This window comes from Stigmatopora argus, chromosome 2, assembly GCF_051989625.1.
Source record: "Stigmatopora argus isolate UIUO_Sarg chromosome 2, RoL_Sarg_1.0, whole genome shotgun sequence".
Classification (NCBI taxonomy): domain Eukaryota; kingdom Metazoa; phylum Chordata; class Actinopteri; order Syngnathiformes; family Syngnathidae; genus Stigmatopora; species Stigmatopora argus.
This window is the reverse complement of record NC_135388.1, coordinates 20,882,969-20,905,896: the sequence shown is the minus strand read 5'-3', so window position 1 is coordinate 20,905,896 and position 22,928 is coordinate 20,882,969. Positions and strand designations below refer to the sequence as shown.

Below are 22,928 nucleotides of genomic sequence, written 5' to 3'. Positions count from 1 at the left end.
CACTCAGCACTAAATGCAAAAAATGTATACATTTATAGTTAGAGCAGTTTTCCAATAAATTTATTTCCTGCAAATAGAATTTGTTTTCACTCAATCAGGATTGTACAGGTTCAGTTACAACCTTGATATAAATGCAGAAATCTGAGCATATTTCTGCACCGAGACACATTTGACATACAAGTCCATTTAAATTTAGTATACGATCATGTAATGTCACAATTTACTGCCTCAAATATTCAAGTGGTAACTCAACATTTCACCCCTTCAATAATGATAACCATCCGACTCAGTGGAATTGGATTAGGCTAGGATTCTCATGTTTCAGTGCCATTGATAGGGCTATATGTCCAATATATTTTAATTTGCAACTTCAGGTCAAACAGATTATTAATCCATTGTTGCCAATGGTAAGCAATGACTAGTAGCCTTAGGTACCAATATTTTTTGGAATTATGGTTTTTGTTAATTGGACACATGAAAGCAAAGAAGATAAGCAAACATGGTTTGAGTTTCAAAGTTTTTATTACTAAGACAGGCACTGAATTTTTCCACTATTTATGTCATCATAAGGTGGACGACGGTCAATGGTGCAGCTAACAGGCAGAGCAGTTTCCAGAATCTCCTTGATAGTTCCTGCAAAGCCCAAAACAAAATATTTTAACAGCTTTTAATAGTACATTTGTCACCACTGGTAAGAAACTCAAATTAATAATTTCTACAACAGTTAATCAAATACAAGTCTTACATGACAGCTCTCTGCCGATTTAACGAGGCCACATTACATAAAACGCCCACACTTTCGTCAAAGGTCACGCTGCCGCTGTGCTTGGCTGAGGGGGAAAGGAACCATTGTGTGTAATATCTTATTTTCACAAAATGTGTTTCAGGAACCGTCACTGTTCTTGACCTTCCTGTCACGAGGGAGGCTCTTTAAGAGCTTTGATAACAAGTTCTGAAGCAGAAGTAACCATCTCAATCTACAAAGGTGGAATCAGGACCGAGTCCTCAGTGACACCAAATCCAGAAACCAATCAAAATTAGAGCACAAGTCACATGCCCAAACCTTTCATGCATGATTTTAAAACCTGACCTTGTGTACTAAATATATTTGAACCAAACTAAAGGTCCTTCTACCAACTTCTGAATTGCCTTCACTGTAGTGACTAGCACCCCAAAAGGGTTTAAGTGGTGGTCTCTAAACTTATCCACTAAAAGGCACAAGTCAAGTGCTGAATAACCCTTTCATGTATTCTTTAAAAAAAAAAAAAAGAAACCTGACCCACTTGAATACAATCATTGCCAAGTATGTTTACAAGTCCTTAGTGTCAACTTCTGACTATTCCACATAGAGCAGAACCACACAACTTTCATCTTTTTGCAGTCAGGTGTTACTTTCGACAAAACCCACATTTGTTAATTGCTTATGCTGGTCCAGTTGGGTTGTTTATGCTGGACCAATTGGGAAGAAAAAACAGAATACACATTTGGAAACCGGGAACGAGCTTTCATACCGGTCGGTGCTTGTCTGTTCTGGATAGTCAGCTTCACTGTTTTCCTCAGGCCCTTCTAGTCACCTGTGGCCTTGGCAATGTCATCACCAACTTTCTTGGGAGACTAGAGAAGAACAAAAACCAATAATTATGCTTGCTACACACTATTTGAGCCATCAAAGGCATGTTTCCAGACTTTTGGCACAAGGTTGGTCATTGGTTTCACCAGCCATGTTTCCTATAAGCCGAGTTACTCTCAGCCCCACTTGGCTCAATATCCAGTCACTAAAACAGACCGACTTGAGTGGCGTAAGCGAGGCTAGTTAGTTTTCACTCAGGATTGCACCAATACAAAAAAACAGAACGCACAGTAGACCGATTTGGAAACCAGGAACGAGCTTTCATACCGGTCGGTGCTTGTCTGTTCTGGATAGTCAGCTTCACCGTTTTCCTCAGGCCCTTCTAGTCACCTGTGGCCTTGGCAATGTCATCACCAACTTTCTTGGGAGACTAGAGAAGAACAAAAACCAATAATTATGCTTGCTACACACTATTTGAGCCATCAAAGGCATGTTTCCAGACTTTTGGCACAAGGTTGGTCATTGGTTTCACCAGCCATGTTTCCTATAAGCCGAGTTACTCTCAGCCCCACTTGGCTCAATATCCAGTCACTAAAACAGACCGACTTGAGTGGCGTAAGCGAGGCTAGTTAGTTTTCACTCAGGATTGCACCAATACAAAAAAACAGAACGCACAGTAGACCGATTTGGAAACCAGGAACGAGCTTTCATACCGGTCGGTGCTTGTCTGTTCTGGATAGTCAGCTTCACCGTTTTCCTCAGGCCCTTCTAGTCACCTGTGGCCTTGGCAATGTCATCACCAACTTTCTTGGGAGACTAGAGAAGAACAAAAACCAATAATTATGCTTGCTACACACTATTTGAGCCATCAAAGGCATGTTTCCAGACTTTTGGCACAAGGTTGGTCATTGGTTTCACCAGCCATGTTTCCTATAAGCCGAGTTACTCTCAGCCCCACTTGGCTCAATATCCAGTCACTAAAACAGAACGACTTGAGTGGCGTAAGCGAGGCTAGTTAGTTTTCACTCAGGATTGCACCAATACAAAAAAACAGAACGCACAGTAGACCGATTTGGAAACCAGGAACGAGCTTTCATACCGGTCGGTGCTTGTCTGTTCTGGATAGTCAGCTTCACCGTTTTCCTCAGGCCCTTCTAGTCACCTGTGGCCTTGGCAATGTCATCACCAACTTTCTTGGGAGACTAGAGAAGAACAAAAACCAATAATTATGCTTGCTACACACTATTTGAGCCATCAAAGGCATGTTTCCAGACTTTTGGCACAAGGTTGGTCATTGGTTTCACCAGCCATGTTTCCTATAAGCCGAGTTACTCTCAGCCCCACTTGGCTCAATATCCAGTCACTAAAACAGACCGACTTGAGTGGCGTAAGCGAGGCTAGTTAGTTTTCACTCAGGATTGCACCAATACAAAAAAACAGAACGCACAGTAGACCGATTTGGAAACCAGGAACGAGCTTTCATACCGGTCGGTGCTTGTCTGTTCTGGATAGTCAGCTTCACCGTTTTCCTCAGGCCCTTCTAGTCACCTGTGGCCTTGGCAATGTCATCACCAACTTTCTTGGGAGACTAGAGAAGAACAAAAACCAATAATTATGCTTGCTACACACTATTTGAGCCATCAAAGGCATGTTTCCAGACTTTTGGCACAAGGTTGGTCATTGGTTTCACCAGCCATGTTTCCTATAAGCCGAGTTACTCTCAGCCCCACTTGGCTCAATATCCAGTCACTAAAACAGACCGACTTGAGTGGCGTAAGCGAGGCTAGTTAGTTTTCACTCAGGATTGCACCAATACAAAAAAACAGAACGCACAGTAGACCGATTTGGAAACCAGGAACGAGCTTTCATACCGGTCGGTGCTTGTCTGTTCTGGATAGTCAGCTTCACCGTTTTCCTCAGGCCCTTCTAGTCACCTGTGGCCTTGGCAATGTCATCACCAACTTTCTTGGGAGACTAGAGAAGAACAAAAACCAATAATTATGCTTGCTACACACTATTTGAGCCATCAAAGGCATGTTTCCAGACTTTTGGCACAAGGTTGGTCATTGGTTTCACCAGCTATGTTTCCTATAAGCCGAGTTACTCTCAGCCCCACTTGGCTCAATATCCAGTCACTAAAACAGACCGACTTGAGTGGCGTAAGCGAGGCTAGTTAGTTTTCACTCAGGATTGCGCCAATACAAAAAAAACAGAACGCACAGTAGACCGATTTGGAAACCAGGAACGAGCTTTCATACCGGTCGGTGCTTGTCTGTTCTGGATAGTCAGCTTCACCGTTTTCCTCAGGCCCTTCTAGTCACCTGTGGCCTTGGCAATGTCATCACCAACTTTCTTGGGAGACTAGAGAAGAACAAAAACCAATAATTATGCTTGCTACACACTATTTGAGCCATCAAAGGCATGTTTCCAGACTTTTGGCACAAGGTTGGTCATTGGTTTCACCAGCTATGTTTCCTATAAGCCGAGTTACTCTCAGCCCCACTTGGCTCAATATCCAGTCACTAAAACAGACCGACTTGAGTGGCGTAAGCGAGGCTAGTTAGTTTTCCCTCAGGATTGCGCCAATACAAAAAAACAGAACGCACAGTAGACCAATTTGGAAACCAGGAACGAGCTTTCATACCGGTCGGTGCTTGTCTGTTCTGGATAGTCAGCTTCACTGTTTTCCTCAGGCCCTTCTAGTCACCTGTGGCCTTGGCAATATCATCACCAACTTTCTTGGGAGACTAGAGAAGAAAACCAAATAATTATGCTTGCTACACACTATTTGGGCCATCAAAGGCATGTTCCAGACTTTAGGCACAGGGTTGGTCATTTGTTTCACCAGCTTTCTTTCCTAATAGCGGAGTTACACTCAGTCCCACTTGGCTCAATATCCAGTCACTAAAAACAGACTGGCAGACTGGGGGGAGGCTAGTTAGTTTTTGCTCAGGGTTGCACTAATACTCAAAAACCAGGGGCCCAATTTTGGGAGCCAGGGCTGATGTGGCGCTGGCCTCTCCTGTACACTGCAAGAAAATCACCATTAAAATTTTCAATTATGTCATCAAGAATAAATTGTGACATCATGATTTTGTATCTACTACATTCCAAAAACATGCTGGTCTAACACTAAATTAGGTATGCATGCCAGCGTGAATGGTTGTCAATCTCATTGTGCCCTTTGATTGGCTGGCCAACAATTCAGAGTCTCCCCTGCCGATTGTCATTTTTAGGGCTACTTGAAAGCAAATCCAGATTAAAGGGGAACTTTTTTTGCACGTAGCCCCAAAAATAATTGTAATGTACAAAGTCTCTGAATTAACATCTTTCAAATATGGTTCAACTCGTTAAATGCCATTGACGGTGTTTGACGTCCAATTCATTTGGGTAAAATAACCAACAGACCTAACATCAATGCCACTAAAGAATTGAGGAAACGAATTGTCAGAATTTAAAAAAAACTGTATTCCACTATGTACATTTTAGGCATTTTGATTACATCACAAACTACACTTGCCCACAGTATCCACTCAAACAATAATTTCTATTAATTTTGTTTTAATGCTATATTTGTAAAGTTATTTTTTGATATTACTTTGCGTCTCTTAAATTAGACGTTTAGCGCAAACAAAACAATTCGAATAGCCTATGCATATTTGTTAAAGAGGGATTTTAGTTCCGAGTAACGCTTATGACAAGGAGACTAACATGCTACCAGGCTAAGCCACGTGGTGAGGCACGAGCGAGTCCAGCATCTAGTGCAGTTAAAATAATTTGGAAATCTTATTTTTTTCCCCATCACATAGAAACCAACTAACAGTGTAATAAGTCCCTGTTCAATCCCCAATACTACGGTTAACAAAGCGCCACTGAATGGCCGACGGACTGCGACTCCATCTTGGTCTTCAGACAGAGTCTGCTTTGACAACCATTTGACATCATTAACGTACCAACTTTAATCTCCCCGGGGTCGAATTTGGGAGGCATGTTGGTATCGAGGTTTTGGTCAGTTGATCTTGCTCGGTGAGGGTGTCGGATGAAGCAAATTCCGGACGACCGATTCATGTTGAACCTCCACCGTTGCTCAAGTGAGAAAGAAAGAAAAATGGCCGGTGTAATTCCTTTATATGCCTATTCCAAATATCGCGAGAGGTGACGTTGTGGAATTTGAGTGGGCGGGCCAGGCGCAGAAATGTTTATAAATGTTTTTTTTCTAATCTGCATACAGAAAAAAACATGCAGCACTTCTCGAATTAATTGGGAATTCAATAAATAAAATACGAACTCAGTCATCACATAAAATAACTTAGACCCCGCCTTTTGCCGGTTGCTAGGATACAAAAAGTGCATCCCAATTGTTTTTAAGGCTGGTCGAAGGTCTTGCGGTTGATCATTAAAATATCAGCCTTGATACCTGCGTAATGTGAATTTCATGCTATTCTTGCATCCAGAGACTAGGACACACTTTCTGGTTGTACTGCTCACATGACTTCCTATCTCAGAAATACAATGTGCAATGATTCTTTTAAAGATTTTCCCCTTCAAAGTAACACATTGTACTCCCTATTAAAACCATGAATATGGGGGTGAAAATTGTGAATCAGAGGGGCACCTTATTCGCGAGAAATTGTAAAATTCAACAATTTTAAGCCAATTTTAAAGGTATGGCTTGTACGCGGAGGCGGTCCAAATATGAGAAAATATAGTTTTCTTGCATATGTATATTATACAAAAGTGGTATGCTTTTATCGTTTGAAAGGGTTTATAGTATCTAGTAATGAGGATTGGGATACAAATTATGCTTATTCAACATACAATGCTGCTGAAAAATCCAAGTTACGAAACAAGTTCTGGAACCAATAATTTAGTAAGTAGAGTTACCACTGTAATGGTATTCTTTTCTTTACATGCAATCGGTTGGGGTCCCCAGCTACAGAATATATGACTAGCTTCCCATTGTCAATTATACATTTTTTCTTCTCACACCTTATCTATAATCCTTATAAACCTTGATTTATGGGTGTGTGTGTGTGTGAAGATTCTCTCGCTACGTTTGTCCAAACCGTGCAACGTTGAGAGTTGAATTTTTGATGGTGGCCAGAAACGGCTGTCAGATCCTAATAGACTAGTGATTGCATTTCTTCACCTTTTCTAAGTGTGTAAACGCAATCTTTTATTTGTTAGCACACATTTTTCAAAAGAGATTTTTTTTCAAAGCACAACAATTGTCTTTGGGTTCTAAACAAGCAGGGGGGACCGGTGAATATTTGTGTAATATCTTATTTAGTTTCACAAAATGTATTTGAGGAACTGTCACTTACTGTTCTTGACATTCTTCCTGTCACGTGGGGGCTCTTTAAGAGTTTAGATAATGAGTGCTGAAGCAAAGGGAACCACCTCAATCTACAAAGGTGGAATCTCGAGCAAGTCCTCAGTACACTGAATCCAGCAACCAATCAAAACAAGAGCACAAGTCAAGTGTCTAACCCTTGATGCATGATTTTAAAACTTGACCTACTTTTGTACCAAATTTATTTATACCTACCTAAAGGTCCTTAGTGCCAACTTTTGAATAGCCTTCACTGTCGTGACCAGTACCCCGAAAGGGTTTAAGTGGTGGTCTCCAAACTATTCCGCTAAGAGGCAGACAGCACAAGTCAAGTATTTTCACTTGGGTGTACAATGTTTTACCAAAAATAACACCCAAACATTGCTTAAATAGGCAAAATTCGTTAGCTTTTATTTTGAAATTGACCATCATTTTTCCTAACTTTTTAAAGCCGCAGCAGAATACATTAACACCTTAGCCTCGGTTGTAGCATAAGGTTATATCCTATTTTAAGTGTTGTATAGTAAGTGAAGTCCTAAGTATTTAAGTTTGCTGTTACGCAGTGTCACAACAGTTTAGCAAACCGAACGTGTTAAGTTTCTCCGTTGCCGTTAGTTGCTACCGCCTGTCTAAACTAAAAGGTAGGAACTCCATAAAATACTGTACACAATGTCAGGTTTGATTGCAAATCATAACCATAACCACCAGATAGGTATTCATTACCTTTTGATCATGTGTTAAATTAGAACAATTGAAAACATGTTCTTGCATTGTAATATCCTGTTAGGTGTTTTTTTTTCTCCAGAGGGTGCAACAGATTGGCTTTATTTTTATATGGGGAACAAAATTATTTGACACAAGTAAATTGACATGAGCTCAGTCCCAGAACACATTAAGCTTGTATTCGAAGGTACGTACTGCTGTATTATGGAAAGTGGTACATGGAAACAAAATTAAAGCCAAAATACTGATTACTGCCCCTCAAACACATGATATACTCAGCATTGCACCCCATCAATAGCTTTAACCATCCAATTTATCTGAACTAGATTAGCTGTGAATGCTGTCATATACACAGTAGTCTCACCAACCTGCAACCCTTCTGACATTCACAGTAATCTTCTTTTCCTTTGTTGTTCATGTCTTGTATTTGTACTCATTCCTATTCTAGTGGTCCAAATAAGTAAATGAAACACACCCACTTATATTCAGCACATCGCCCACTTTAGACTGCGGGAGGGGGACCTTTAAATGGAGTCAGAACACCAGTCTGTCTTTTCATTTGCAAATAAACAATGTACTGAGAACTGACCTGGGATCCGATTTCTATTTTCCACAGCTTTATCAAATAAAACCTCCAGGACAATAACAAACACATGAAGTTGCAAGTACGATGTCGAAAAGAAACCGCCAATAAACCTCATCTTCCAGTGCCATTGACAGGGCTAGATGTCCAATTTATTTTAATTTATCCCTCCAGGTCAGAATGATTGTAAATCCACTGTTGCAAAGAAGACAAGCAAACAAGATTTGACTTCCAAGGTTTTATTACTCAGATGGGCACTCGATTTTTCCACTATTGATGTCATCGATGACATCGTGAGGTGGACGACCGTCAATGGTGCACCCAACAGACTGAGCTGTGCCCAGAATCTCCTTGATAGTTCCTGCCAAGCCCAAAACAGAATATTTTAACAGCTTTTAATAGTACATTTGTCACCACTGGCAAGAAACTCTAATTAATAATTACTACAACAGTGTCCCAAAATTTTTTGCACGGGCAGCAGCTCTGCTCCCGAAAAGATGGGCCACCGAGCCTCCACTCGACGATACAGTCACTTGACAGACTGGCAGTGTCAAGAGGCTAACAGCATAGTAACACTGCCGTAATATATATAAACTTGTCTACCCCGACCAAATGTAACTCTTACCTGACATCTCTCTGGCAATGGAACGAGGCCGCATGGCACGAGCAACGCCCACGATTTCGTCAAAGGTCACACTCCCACTGTGCTTGACTGAGGGGGGAAAGGAACGATTGTGTAATCTTATTTTCACAAAATGTGTTTGAGGAACTGTCACTTACTGTTCTTGACCTTCTTCCTGTCACGAGGGGGCTCTTTAAGAGCTTTGATAATGAGTGCTGAAGCAGAGGGAACCACCTCAATCTACAAAGGTGGAATCAAGAGCAAGTCCTCAGTTACACCGAATCCAGAACGCACAACAGACAGATTTGGAAACCAGGAACAAGCTTTCATACCGCTGCCTGTCTGTTCTGGATCGTCAGCTTGACTGTGATCCTCAGGCCCTTCCAGTCACCGGTGGCCTTGGCAATGTCATCACCAACTTTTTTGGGAGACTAAAGAACAAAACCAATTATTTTTCTTGCCAGACACTATTTGGGCCATCAAAGGCATGTTACAGACTTTTGGCACTGGACTAAATATCCAGTCACTATCACAGACTGGCTGAGTGGCAGGAGGGTAGTCAGTTTTTGTTCAGGATTGCACTAATTAATACTCACAAGACCCAGGGGCCCAATTTTGGGAGCCAGGGCTGATGTGGCACCAACTTCTCCTCCTGTACACCTCATGTACACTGCAAGACAATCACCATTAAAAAAATTCAATGATGTCATCAAGAATAAGTTGTGGAAACACGATTTTGCATTTACCAGATTCCCAAAACATGCTGGTTAGGCTGGTTTAACACTAAATTGCTCATAGGTATCAGCGCCATCGTGAACCGTTGTCACTCATTGTACCCTTTGATTGGCTGGCCATCATTTTAGTGTCCCCTGCCCAGTGCCCATGTCACTTTTAGGGCTACTTGTAGTAAATTCATATCAAAGGGGAACCTATTTGCACATAGCCCAAAATTGGCTCTGAGAGATCATCATCCATTGAACCCAAGGTCATAACAAATAGTTATATACATATATATGGTCAACCCCAAAAGCTTAACTACCAAGTATGCATGTATGTGGCCACCATTTGTGTCCCCATGCCCAGTGCATATATACATGTATATATACACACACGTGTGTGTATATATACATGTGTGTGTGTGTGTGTGTATATATATATATATATATATATATATATATATATATATATATATATATATATATATATATATATATATATATATATATATATATATATATATATATATATATATATATATATATATATATATATATATATATATATATATATATATATATATATATATATATATATATATATATATATATATATATATATATATATATATATATATATATATATATATATATATATATATATATATATATATATATATATATATATATATATATATATATATATATATATATATATATATATATATATATATATATATATATATATATATATATATATATATATATATATATATATATATATATATATATATATATATATATATATATATATATATATATATATATATATATATATATATATATATATATATATATATATATATATATATATATATATATATATATATATATATATATACACACATATATACATATACACATACATACACACGCATACATACACACCAAGTAGTTTAGCTTTTGGGGTGGACCATATTTTTGACAGCCATAAACAATTAATATTTTAATATGTTATTCCTTGAGCAAGTCAGGATTAAAAAGGAAAACGTGCCTTTTTGGGGGTAATTTCATCACTTGTAATGCACTCTAAATTGATATCCTTCAAATAAGGTTCAAATCGTTAACTGTCATTGACGGTGATAGACGTCAAACTCATTTGGGTAAAAAAGGCTTGCATCAATGCCACTAACAATTAAGAATCAAATTCTCAGATTAAAACTGCTTTTAATAAAATGAAGAAAAAAATTCCACCATTGTACATCTTACATTTTAGATATTTTGATTACATCACAAACTACACTTGCCCAGTGAGGGGTAACAAAAGAATCAACATTATCCACTCAAATTTTAATTTCTTTTATTTTTTCTTCCAATTATCAATAGTAAGTTGATATTTTTAATACTACTTTGCGTCTCTTAAATGAGACGTATACAAAATAGAGCATAACTCGAATAGTCGATGCATGATTATCTAAGAGGCATTTTAGTTTGAGTAACGCTTATGACAAACGAGGCTAACACTTAGCCGCTACCAGGCTAACCCACGTGGTAAAGCACAAGTGAGTCGACCATATAGGGCAGTTAAAACAATTTTGAAATCTTTTTTTCATCACATAGCAACCAACGAGCGCAGTGTAATCTGTCCCAGTTCAAACCCCAATATTACCGTTAAGAAAGCGCCACAGAATGGCCGACGGACTAAGACTCCATCTTGGTTTTCAAAAAAGCGTCTGCTTTAACAACCATTTGACATTAACGTACCAACTTTAATCTCGCCGGGGTCGAATTTTGGAGGCATGTTGGTGTTGAGGTTGTGGTCAGTTGAGCTTGATCGGTGAGGGTGTCGGATGAACCCAGTTCGGGACGACCGATTAGTGTTGCACCTCTACGCTTGCTCAAAGTGAGAAAGAAAGAACTACCGTGCGCGCAATCGCTTCATTTACCTATTCCAAATATCGCGAGAAGTGACGTTGTGGGATTTTAGTGGGAGGGCCAGGCGCAGAAATCTTTATAAATGTTTATAAATGTTTTTTTTCTAATATGCATACAGAAAACATGCAACACGTCTCGAATTAATTGGGACTTCAATAAATAAAATACGAACTCGGTCATCACATAAAATAACTTAGACCCCGCCTTTTGCCGGTTGCTAGGATACAAAAACGGCTACTGTCATTCGTATTGAATTCCTTGCCATCCCACTAAGTTATTACCTTTCCTTAACACAAATACGAAACAGGGAGTAGACATCCTTAGTCTCCCTGATATTGATTGTGGTTCCTGCAATATCAGTGATTGTGTGTCTCTGCAAGGGAGTGTTTTGCTTTGTTTTTACAATGCGAGGGAGAGCGAGCAGACAAAATAATTCGTGTATATGTTTCAATGGCGGCCCAGCGGTTTTAGTGGTTAGCGCATCGGCCACACAGCTCTGGGGTCCTGGGTTCAAATCCAGGTCAGTCCACCTGTGTGGAGTTTGCATGTTCTCCCCGGGCTCGCGTGCGTTTTCTCCGGGTACTTCGATTTCCTCCCACATTCCAAAGACATGCACGGTAGACTGATTGGACACTCTAAATTGCCCCTCGGTATGAGTGTGAGTGTAAATACTTGTCCATCTTCTCATGCCTTGCGATCTGCTGACCACCGATTCAGAGTGTCCCCCGCCTCTGGCCCGAAGTCAGCTGAGATCGGCTCCTGCACCTTCCGCGACCCTAGTGAGGATAGGGCTATTCAGAAAATGTATAAATGAGTATTTATTTCTTAACTTTAGAGAGCACGCTGATTGATTTAGACAGCTAAATCACTAGTCTCAAACAGTCAGGGAAACTTGTGTGATGGTAGGGGAAGAATCCACCAGTAATAAATGAAAATAATAAACTCACTATATAGCAGAATATACTAAAGTATATTTATTTTGAGTTAAGATAAAGAATGATGGCAGTGTGCAACAATGACTCCAGCGGAATTAAAAAATGATTAAAAAAGACATGTTGAAGTACGGGGGAGTCCGTTGGAGTGAGTGGTTAGTGTGTCAACCTCACAGCTCTGGGTTCCTGGGTTCAAATCCAGGTCAGGTCCCACCTGTGTGGAGTTTGCATGTTCTCCCCGGGCCTACGTGGGTTTCCTCCGGGTACTCCAATTTCCTCCCACATTCCAAAAACATGCATGGTAGGCTGATTGGACATTCTAAATTGCCCCTAGGTATGGGTGTGATGGGTGTGCATGATTGTCCGTCTCCTTGTGCCCTGCGATCGGCTGGACACCGATTCAGGGTGTCCCCAGCCTTGGCCCGTAGTCAGCGGGGATAGGCTCCAGCACCCCTCGCAACCCTAATGAGGATAAAGCGGTTCAGAAAATTAGATGAGATGTTGAAGTAGAATAAAGTGGGACACGCCATCACCTGCATTTCATTTCTGTACGTTAAAGACTCAAAATATTCATTAATTCTCCACGTGGCTTATACTCAAAAGGCTTGCAGGGGTGCTAGAGCCCATCCCAGCCTACTACAGGCATCATGCATGTTCAACTCTGATGATTTATGATGATTTAAGGCTCTATGAATAAACATGGCTTGACATCAAACAGACATTTCTTCTATGTTATCATTTGATTCAATATTTAGTGTGTTATTCAGTGAAAAGATTGATAATAGGTTGTGAATTTTTACAGGTTGCGTAACGTGTGCGTTCATGCGTGTGTGTGGGGGGGGGGGGGGGCGGGGGCTGTATTTTTGTGTGTGAGATGGAGTGGTGCACTTGGGTGCTGAGTGGCTAAACATCCTGTGTAGCTGGATAATGGATTTCTTGCTCGTCGAGTGTCCCTGTGGAAATGAAAAACAGGATTGGGATTGCAGTGTTCAAAACAGCATGCGTTTGGTTTTTGTTGCCATACTTCGATATCTCGGATTGACACAGAGAAAAAGGTGTTTACATATTTTCATTCTTGAAAGTACCCCAATGGTTGCCAAAGTGCTTCTCTTCTGGAGTGGGAGAGTCAGAGAATGAGACTCAAATATCAGTGATTAGCTGTTCGGTATGCAACATGAAATCATTACTAGTCATAAATTCATTTCCAGTGCTATGAAGCAATATTAGATGTCTATTGTGAAAGACTTTGATTGTAAATGTCACATTTACATAAGCCTGGTATTATACAATATTTCATCTGATTAGTAATTGCTCTCTTATTGCCATGTGAAGAATAAGACACACATCTACGCACACAAATTATCGTCATTGTTATATACAGGTTTAATAGACATTTTTTGATTGCTTTTTTCAGGTTGACCTTTAAAGGAAGATCTTCAATGTGAAAAATCTAATTTAAAATCAAATCAAAAGCCTTTATTGTCATTATACACAGCTCCGTATAACGAAATTGGCGGTGCTACTGCACAAAGTGCGTTTTCCCAGTAAAAACATAAATAAGTAATATAAAAATATAAAAAGTCACATCCGGGCAAGGTAAATTCTGAAATACAGACACTCCTCAACTTACGAACGCAATTGGTTCCGAGCGATTGTTCATAAGTTGAATTTGTTTGTAAGTTGATTTAGTGCTATATTTTGTATTATAATTTATGTTTAAGGCCTATATAAGTATATTGAAGGTTTATATAAGTGCATTTGTATGTTTAAGGCTTGTATAAGTAACACGCATTGGTTTGTACTGAAAAAAAAAACATTTAATAAAATGGAGAGAATATGTACAGTACTGTAGAGAGAGAGATAGATTTATGTATTAGAAACTGGCCAAAAGAAGCGACCTAATGACGATTGCACATTTTCTTCTTTTTTTCATCATAAATGATGCAGTAGCACTGTATGGCATCATTCAATTGATTTGCAAACTTTGTGCAACGTTCAATATTTGGGTCCTGCTGCTCGATCTTTCTGTTTATAAATGGTACTGAATGTGCAACGCTCACCACTTTCTGACGCGCATCAAGCTTCGTTATTATTGCCACTCGTTTCAAATGAAATGGCTTGCCCCTTCCTTGCAACTCCCTCAATAGAAGCCTTTAGCTTTTTACCAACCATATTCAATATTGGATGCATGAGATATTTAATGATACAAATGAAAAAGGTTCTTTGCACACTGGAGATACATTCACGCACTTCCGCATTGCAACGAAGAAGAAGTTAGATGCTGGGTGAGCTGAGCTCTCAGAGCGCCAGGCGTCGGTATTAGCGGCGGAAAGAAGTACTACTCCGAAAAAGACGCGAAATACAAAATTGGACTTGCGAACATTTTTGGACTTAAACGCAATTTGCAGACATGTTCGTATGTACCGTTGTTCGTAAGTTGAATGTTCGTAAGTAGGGGAGCGTCTGTATTGCACAATCTAAGAATATGCACATTGTTATTGCACACCCCGAATTTAATAGTTCTCAGCAAAATATTGGCTCGCACAGTCTGTACTGTAACTCTCACCCACATAACAGATGCAAGTTGGATATGTTGTTATGCTTCAGGCTCCAGTACATTTATTGTTTTATTTTAAGTATGTGCAGTAGTTTGGCATGTTTGTCTTGTGGTTTTGTCTTTCATTGTGGAGGCGGATGATTTCATTGCTTTTGTGAATCTTAATGAATCTGCATTAGAACGAAAAATGAAAACTACTACTACCACCACTACTACATTTACGTCAATAAACCAGATGAGTGAGATATACCGTAAAGCTATACTGTGTATTTCAGTCCAGCAAAACAGAGGAAATGGCATCGTGTGGTTCAATTAAATTTATTTCCTCTTTGCTATGTTTGACACCATAGAGGGGAGGTGTGAGCCTTTCTCTTAGCATAAACTGTGAGTGTGAAGCAAAGGCGGTGAGTCAATATTCATATTCTGCAATTTAACGGCTAATTCATCTGTCTTGTCTTAGAAAAGATGTTATGGGAAGTCTTGATTAAAAAATCTACAAACTCTTTCACCTAACTATTTTTTTCCAGCATGCTCATTCCTGTGGTTCTAGTTTTATTCAACTCTACAACGTCTTTTTCTTGAGTCTGTATTCGTTTTTGCTACTGCAACCAAGATGGCGCCGCTTATGTGGCAGCCGGTAGCGGTAGCTCTGTCCGCTCTTGCTACTAGCCAATCATAGTTTGTGAAAGCAATGACATGTCCGAGCCAGCAAAATGCTAACGCCTATGAAAAATCATTGTGGGGTTGCCAACTCGAAATCTGATTGGTTAAAAGCAACAGTCTAGTTTAATGCAGCAGAGCCCGCAAGAACTGATTGTGAAGGCTTTGAGGCAGATCTGATCTGGCAACAAATAATGGCTGAAATGTGATTGGTTAAATGCTTCAATATGAAAACACACATCTGGAAGCAGTGCAACCAGGGGGAAAAGCAATGAAAGGAAGCTAACAGACCATTTGGAATAATAAGTATTGATGGACAAAATATAATATGATTCAGATATTTCTTAGGCCAGCAGAGAAGGCCTTGAAGGCCCTGACAGCCCGCCACTGCCAGAAATACGACAGGACAGGCTCGACTTTCAGCATTAGCTTCGATGGCGATAGAAAAGAAGGAGGAAAGAAAGGACGAGGGATTTTATGTACAAATAAAAAAGATTTTTGGTGCGTAAAATACGGCTATATTCCTAAATAATATTTCAATTGAATGAGGTTATTATTGATGTTTTTTAATGTGTCGCAGCTGTAGCTGCATTAAAGGTTTTATAGCCATAAAATAGTTTTTGAGGGTTGGATTGATTCAGACATAGCTGAAGGCGTCGGTATGAAATTCACGGCTTGCCACTTTTGAATTGATGGTAATCCTTAACTCACTCACAGCCATAGACATCAACTCTAGGCTGACATTGAAGTCATGTTTCCTGCCTTTGACGGGGATCAAACAATCGCTTAGCCCTCCCAGTCAAAATGGATTGACCACCTATCAGCGTCAATGGCAACCAAAAAGTGAATACATACTTGAAACTACATGATGAAAACCAGATTTTTTTTGTACCCAAAGGATTTCAAATTGGCTCTCAAATCCTTTGATTTTTCTGAAAGCGACCCTCGGAGAAAAATGTTTACTTTGACAAACCTCATCTAGATTGTCTAGCTTTGTTTACAGTGAAAAGCACTCCAAGAAGTGTTCTTTCAGATGTCAGTTAAACAGTTTGTAAGGCAAGTCGGTGGCTCCAAGAGCTACTTGTCAGGAACTGTAAAATGATTCCTGGCCCATATTATCGTATTCCTTCCTGAGGGTTTTCTTTGCCCACACAAGCAGCATCTCCTAATTACTTTACGAGAAAGAGGAGACCCAGAAAAACAACTTAAAACAAAGCCTGTATGCTTAAGTAACGCCCCTCTACATATTAATGCAATATAGCTGCACAACATGTTAGAGCAAGGATGGCCTGTGGAAACAGACTTTCTGTCAGCTGATAAGGCTGGGATTTAAAGCAGGCAGGAGTTAATTACCCAATGTTTGAGGAGACTGATTGTGGTGAATCAAGAGTAAATTATCAGTTGCCTCGCTGCACAGCTCCCTAGGTGATTGGGCTCAAATTGAGAGAGTGAAGCAATTCCCCAGGAGTTTATTTTAATTTCTTCTGACAGACTGATCCTACTGAACCATGCTAACCTCCAGTTCCATCAGGAAATTAAGTTGCACAAGAGGCTTTAGGTTTCCAAGTGGAATGAGTCGAAACAAGGGATGCTGGCTGGAGTCATCATCGAACTGCTTTATAGAAATTCTGCCCACAACTCATTAAAATGGTACACTTCTTTTTTTTTTTCTTTACAAGTTGATTTTTTTTTTAAAGCACATTGCTCTCCCTTGCATTCAATAGAAGAAAAAAATACATTTTTCTGTCGCTTTCCATTTTAATCATTTCCTACAGTTTAACATATTGCGTCCATTTAGACCAGTGGTCCCCAAACGAGTCCAGAAAAGGCCGCAGTGGGTGCGGGTTTTCGTTCCAACCAGTAAGAGAAAACCTTTCCACCAATCTGGTATCGTAGAAGTGCAATCAGTGGATTGCAGTCAGGTGCTTCTTTTTTCAGCAGAAACCTTATTGGTTAAACCAGGGGTGTCAAACCGGTCCTCAAAGGGCCTCAGTGGGTGCAGGTTTTCATTCCAACTCAACAAGAGGATACCTTTCGCAAGTGTAATCAGTTAATTAAAGTGAGGTGCTACTTATTTTAGAAGACACCTGATTGGTTAAAATGTCGGCACTGGATCGGTTGGAACAAAGACCAGGACCCACTGCGGCCCTAGGCGGAACCGGTTTGACACGTGGGTTAAACTGTTTGTGTTGGATGGGTTGGAACAAAAACCTGCACCCACAGTGGCCCTCGAGGACCAGTTTGCAGACCTCTGATTTAGACCATGTTGAGTAGAACATCTCCATTTGTAATTTAAGTGCAAAAGAGATCTTCATGAGAACATTTTCACCTGTTCGGGTGTTGGGGTTTTGCTTGGTTTTGTTATGCTTTTTTAGATTATATTATATTAGAACTTTATTCCATCCTGTATTCGGGAAATTTCCTTGGTTACAGTAGCAAGACAGACACACAAGACATTGTAGACCTAGGTAAAAAAAACTGGAGCCACCCACAGGAAGTCCACAAGGTGGGGACCTTCTGCAGACTGAGAGTGAGGTTAAATATGCAGAATAACTCTTTCAAGATGATCCGCACAGTCCCTCAGTAGTCCTATCACCTGAAGAGGGAAGAGGCCGGTGGGGTGCTTCAAAGCACACAAGCACACAACTCTCCCGTTGCAGCCCTGTCTGTCCTGTCCCAGTGATTGCCCATCGTGTTCACCTGTTGTTTTTCCGCCACTGGCGTATCCCCTGCTTGCTCCCTCTTGTTAGCCAGGTGTTCCTAATTGTAATCAACCCGTCTGTCTATTTAAACCCTGTGTGTTTGTGAGTCATTGTCGGATCGTCAACTTTGTTTACTTCATGCCAATTTACCACGCCATGTTCCATGCAGCTCTTCTCCCCACGTCTTCCCGTCATGTTTGATGTTGTGATTTGATTCTAAGTCATTGTCATTTTCTTGATGTCCCTGCCATGTTTTATTAAAAATTTTGTGAGAGCCCTCCACGCCCTTGTCTCTGTGATTGCTTCCCTGCATTTGGGTCCAACTTCGTCCCACGACCGAGCCAGTCGTCACATCACCAAATGGTTGGCTCTACCATCACTGCATTCCCAGCATGCCTTTTGATACGCTTTCTGGGCTGGTGTGGCAAAAAGTCTGATTGTGTCCTTCCAATAAAATCCATGCCAGCTGTTTGACATGTAATTAAATGTCGTAGGCCACTGTGCCTGACATATCTGTCCATTGTTCTTCTATGATACTAATCCTCCGTTCTCTTAATCATTTCTCCTTCCCATAGTATGAGCTTCCCCCTTTACTCACCAGATTGCTACTATTTATAATTTCGATTGTGTTCAAGTAGATTCTTGTTGGCGACCTTTTGTTATTCAAAAAAACGATTTTTGATGTTCTGTTAAAGTACAGTCGTATCTCTATTTAGGAAATTAACTTGTTCCAAGACTTTTTTGTAACTTGGAAATTTTGTAAGTAGAGGTGTAGTTTATATGTAAATTCTCTAATTCGTTCCACGGTCCTCACACAACTACCAACTAGACTCTTTAAAATTGTTGTCCCAATTTTGTATGAAATATGTGAGGAAACACAAAAATGAGAGATAATTATAAGGAAAGGATTTATTAATGTCTGAAAATAAATAAAGCATATGAAAATGTGCCCTTCGCCGCTGAAATATCTCCCTTCGTGGCCGTTATAGATGTAATACCCGTGTTTGTCCGCCAGTTGGCGGCAAGAGCCCGTTCTACCAGGGCCGAAAGCCGTCCACTTTGTAGTACATTTTAGACTTTTACATGTGTCCTGTGTGTGTGTGTGTGAAAATATGTGCCACGTTGCAATTGTACAGTTTTTAATTGCTTAATAAGATCTTTTTCGTATCTCGAGTCACTAATTAGCATATTAAAAAATCGCAACCTGAAATGTTCGTACCTAGAGGCATTCATATGTAGAGGTATGACTGTATAGTGCAGGGGTCACCAAACTACGGCCCGCGGGCCGGATACGGCCCATCAGCACATTTGGCCCGGCCCTCTGAACAATACCAGAGATGCTATCGGATTTATTTCCTATTTGGAAAAAAAAAATTCCAGAATTTTTTTTTTTCCCCAAAAAAAATCCTAGGCCCCGCCCTGTCAAAGAGAGAACGGAATAATGGCGAAAAAGTTAGGTAAGAGAAAAATTGATTCAGAATGCAGGGTATTTAACCTGGAGTGGACAAACGAGTATTTTTTTGTTCAATGCAAAGAAAAGGCTGTTTGTCTCATCTGTCAAGATGACGGTGGCGGTATTCAAAGAATACAATCTTCGCCGACACTATGAATCCCGTCACAAAGACAAGTACGATAGCTTGCAAGGCCAAATACGAGCAGACAAACTCAAAGCGAAAAAGTGAACTACTATCTCAGCAGAATACATTTGTACGCCAAGCTCAGCTGAACCAGGCATCCGTTCGGGCCAGCTTTCGAGTTGCTAAACTGATAGCAAGCAGCGGTAAGCCTTTCACTGACGGAGAATTTGTTAAGAAATGTATGGATGCTGTCGCGGAGGAGGTGTGTCCCGAGAAGAAAGATGCATTTAATGCCGTAAGTCTGTCGGCGATTACAATCACCAGACGCGTTGAAGAAATCGGGAGTAATGTATATGCCCAGCTGCAGCAGAAGACGAAAGAATTTGACTTTTTTTCATTAGCACTGGATGAAAGCACAGACGTGCAAGACACAGCGCAACTGCTCATTTTTATTTGTGGAGTTAGCGCAAACTTTGAGATATGCGAGGATCTGGCAGCCCTCCAAAGTCTCAAAGGGACTACAACGGGAGAGGATATTTTTAACAAAGTGTGCCAAACCATGGAGAAGTTGGACCTGGACTGGTCCAAGCTAGCTAGCATCACGACTGACGGGGCTCCTAGCATGGTGGGCGAAACTCGCGGTCTAATGGGACGCATGAACCGGGAGTTGGAAAAAAGGGGTCTCACCGCCCCGCTACGAGTCCACTGCCTAATTCACCAGCAAGCACTGTGCTGCAAAGTGTTGACGTGAGAGAGATTCTGCTCTGACAACTGAGCTGAACTTTTATCTGTTAAGATTGGGCATGGCGCAACAGAATGTTCCATGGCTTTTTTTTCTATGAGGAACCCAGAGAGAGTTATTTAGTTATTATTTATTTCATAAATAGTGTTATTTATTTCCTGTTTTTTCTGTGAAGAACTCAGAGAGGGTTATTTAGTTATTATTTATTTCATTAATAGTGTTATTATTTGTTTCCTGACTTTTTTCTGTAAAGAACCTGGAAAGGGTTATTTGGTTATGTGTGGCTTTCTGCAAAACAATAAAAAATTTAAGCTCCCCTACGATCGTCACACTTTTTCTGTTAAAAACTGACACCGGCCCCCCATCAGAGAAGGGAAAGGTTATGTGGCCCTAACAGGAAAAAGTTTGGGGACCCCTGGTATAGTGCCTGACCTGTAAATTCTAATCTTCTAAAGGACTAAGGGAAATATGACACAATTTGACTCTAGGTTAGTGTGAACACTGCACACTAAACTAGAGGCAAATGTCTGATTAAAAAAAGATTCTTTCAAGTATTTTTCCCCCTTACCTGTTCCTCTAGCCAAAGGTTGATTAGATACTTGAAATAGATGACTGGGTGAATCATTAATTAATTAAAATCCCTGGGTGAGGAGTGGCCTTCCATTAATTGGGATTGATATGCAACAACAAAAATATATATATGAGCTTTAATTGACAATGTCTGAGGAAAAGCTTTTTTTTTCCATTTCAATGCCATAAAAGTAACTAAAACCTGTTTAGATCACACTTCGCTACTAAAATGAATGCTTATAGGGATCCTTGAGATGGAACAAGGTTGATTGCCAACACACACACACACACACACACACACACACACACACACACACACACATACACACACACACACACACACACACACACACACACACACATACACACACACACACATCCACAAACTCGCACATCCTAAAACATGCATGCACACAAGTTTTATTCATCTTTGTTTTCAATAATGCAGTCCCGAAAGTATCAACTTTCCTTTTGTGTTAGTATCTAGTGTGATGTTCATCTTTCCCACCTATCTACAATGACAAGCCTCACAACAATGTTTGACTCATTTTAGTAAAGTGGTTTCAACGCAATTTTTACAAATGTATGCATTCTCTTTCAATGAATTTCTCTCCAAAAAGAGTAGCAAGGTGTTTCAATGAGAACGTCCCACATGGAATTATGTGACAAGGAGTTGTGCTGGTATTTTCATATAGCGAAACAAAAGAAGAAAAAAAACATAGAATTGACCTGACTGTAGAATAATATACAACTAAATTCAGTACGAGATTAATTTTTATAAAGTTATGTTGCTGTAATGTTCATAATACTGCAAATATGACAATTATGACGTGGGAGTAAGTTTCATGCTACTAATACCATCAGTGTCCCAGCAATTTACATCCCTCCTGCTAGTGGATTATCATGTAATCCCTGCTATTAATCTAGAAAAAGGGTCAGAGGTCATCATTACATCTCTCAGATAAAATACAATGAAAAGTACTGGATTGTGGGACTGGGGCAAAGGGGCACCATAAAGATCATCACACATTTGCTTGGACTAAAATAGGATTGGTTTCAATTATAACATGCTCTGACCTCATAGAGCTGCTGAAAAAGTTATTAAATTTAATCATAAATAAAATGCTTAAACACATTTTTGTGTCAAACTAAGTATTTCACAGGTATCGACTGATTTCCTGTGGCGACTCTTCTCGGTTGAGAGTTTGGATCAGAGTTCGGGAACAGTTTTGACTGAGAGAGGCATTGAGAATTCATATTTTCAAATGTTATTCCTGAAAGCCATACTCAGATTTTTAAAGTAATAATTCATGAAAATGTATGCATTTTTTCTCATTCCCCCACTTTTAAAGTACAATAAGTCAATGACTTCTTTTGAAAACATTTTTACACTGTTGCTAATCAATGAGCATCAATGAGAGTATGCATGCAGACGAGAAAAAAAAGAAAAAAAAATATGATTAAAGTGGTGCTAGAGGAAGTGTCGGTGCCTCAGTGTTCCTATTGGTGAATTCAGGACTCAGCTCTCTCACCAGTGGTTTCCATATTTTATCTTACAGGTTAGGGGAGACCCATATGCACCGACCAAAAGAGCCACATATGGCTCTCGAGCCATAGGTTCCCAACGTCCGGTTTGGATGAACTCCATGTTATAGATTGAGCTGTGGTGAACCAGCCGGTTACAAGCCAAACAGTAGGAAAATGTAC

The 22,928-nt window shown here is 40.0% G+C and overlaps 1 protein-coding gene and 1 long non-coding RNA gene across 4 annotated transcripts; both read right to left on the bottom strand.

The window, feature by feature from the left end:
- Nucleotides 1–503: 503 nt before the first annotated feature.
- Nucleotides 504–5,696, bottom strand: LOC144066702 (uncharacterized). Of its 3 annotated transcripts, none has more exons than XR_013297689.1 (10): nucleotides 5,524–5,696; nucleotides 4,215–4,317; nucleotides 3,829–3,931; nucleotides 3,442–3,544; nucleotides 3,056–3,158; nucleotides 2,670–2,772; nucleotides 2,284–2,386; nucleotides 1,898–2,000; nucleotides 746–1,614; nucleotides 504–633 (listed from the first exon to the last, which is right to left on the bottom strand). It is a non-coding gene; the product is annotated as an uncharacterized LOC144066702 (long non-coding RNA). The 3 variants fall into 3 exon arrangements; XR_013297690.1 differs by having other exon boundaries at nucleotides 1,512–1,614; nucleotides 5,524–5,692; XR_013297691.1 differs by lacking the exon at nucleotides 746–1,614 and having other exon boundaries at nucleotides 5,524–5,692.
- Nucleotides 5,697–8,431: 2,735 nt separating this feature from the next.
- rpl12 (ribosomal protein L12) lies at nucleotides 8,432–11,482 on the bottom strand. Its single transcript, XM_077594824.1, has 6 exons — nucleotides 11,311–11,482; nucleotides 9,427–9,500; nucleotides 9,163–9,261; nucleotides 8,989–9,070; nucleotides 8,834–8,920; nucleotides 8,432–8,569 (listed from the first exon to the last, which is right to left on the bottom strand). The coding sequence occupies exons 1-6, from the start codon at nucleotides 11,345–11,347 to the stop codon at nucleotides 8,451–8,453; spliced, it is 498 nt and encodes a 165-aa protein (XP_077450950.1). The 5' UTR covers nucleotides 11,348–11,482; the 3' UTR covers nucleotides 8,432–8,450.
- Nucleotides 11,483–22,928: the final 11,446 nt, after the last annotated feature.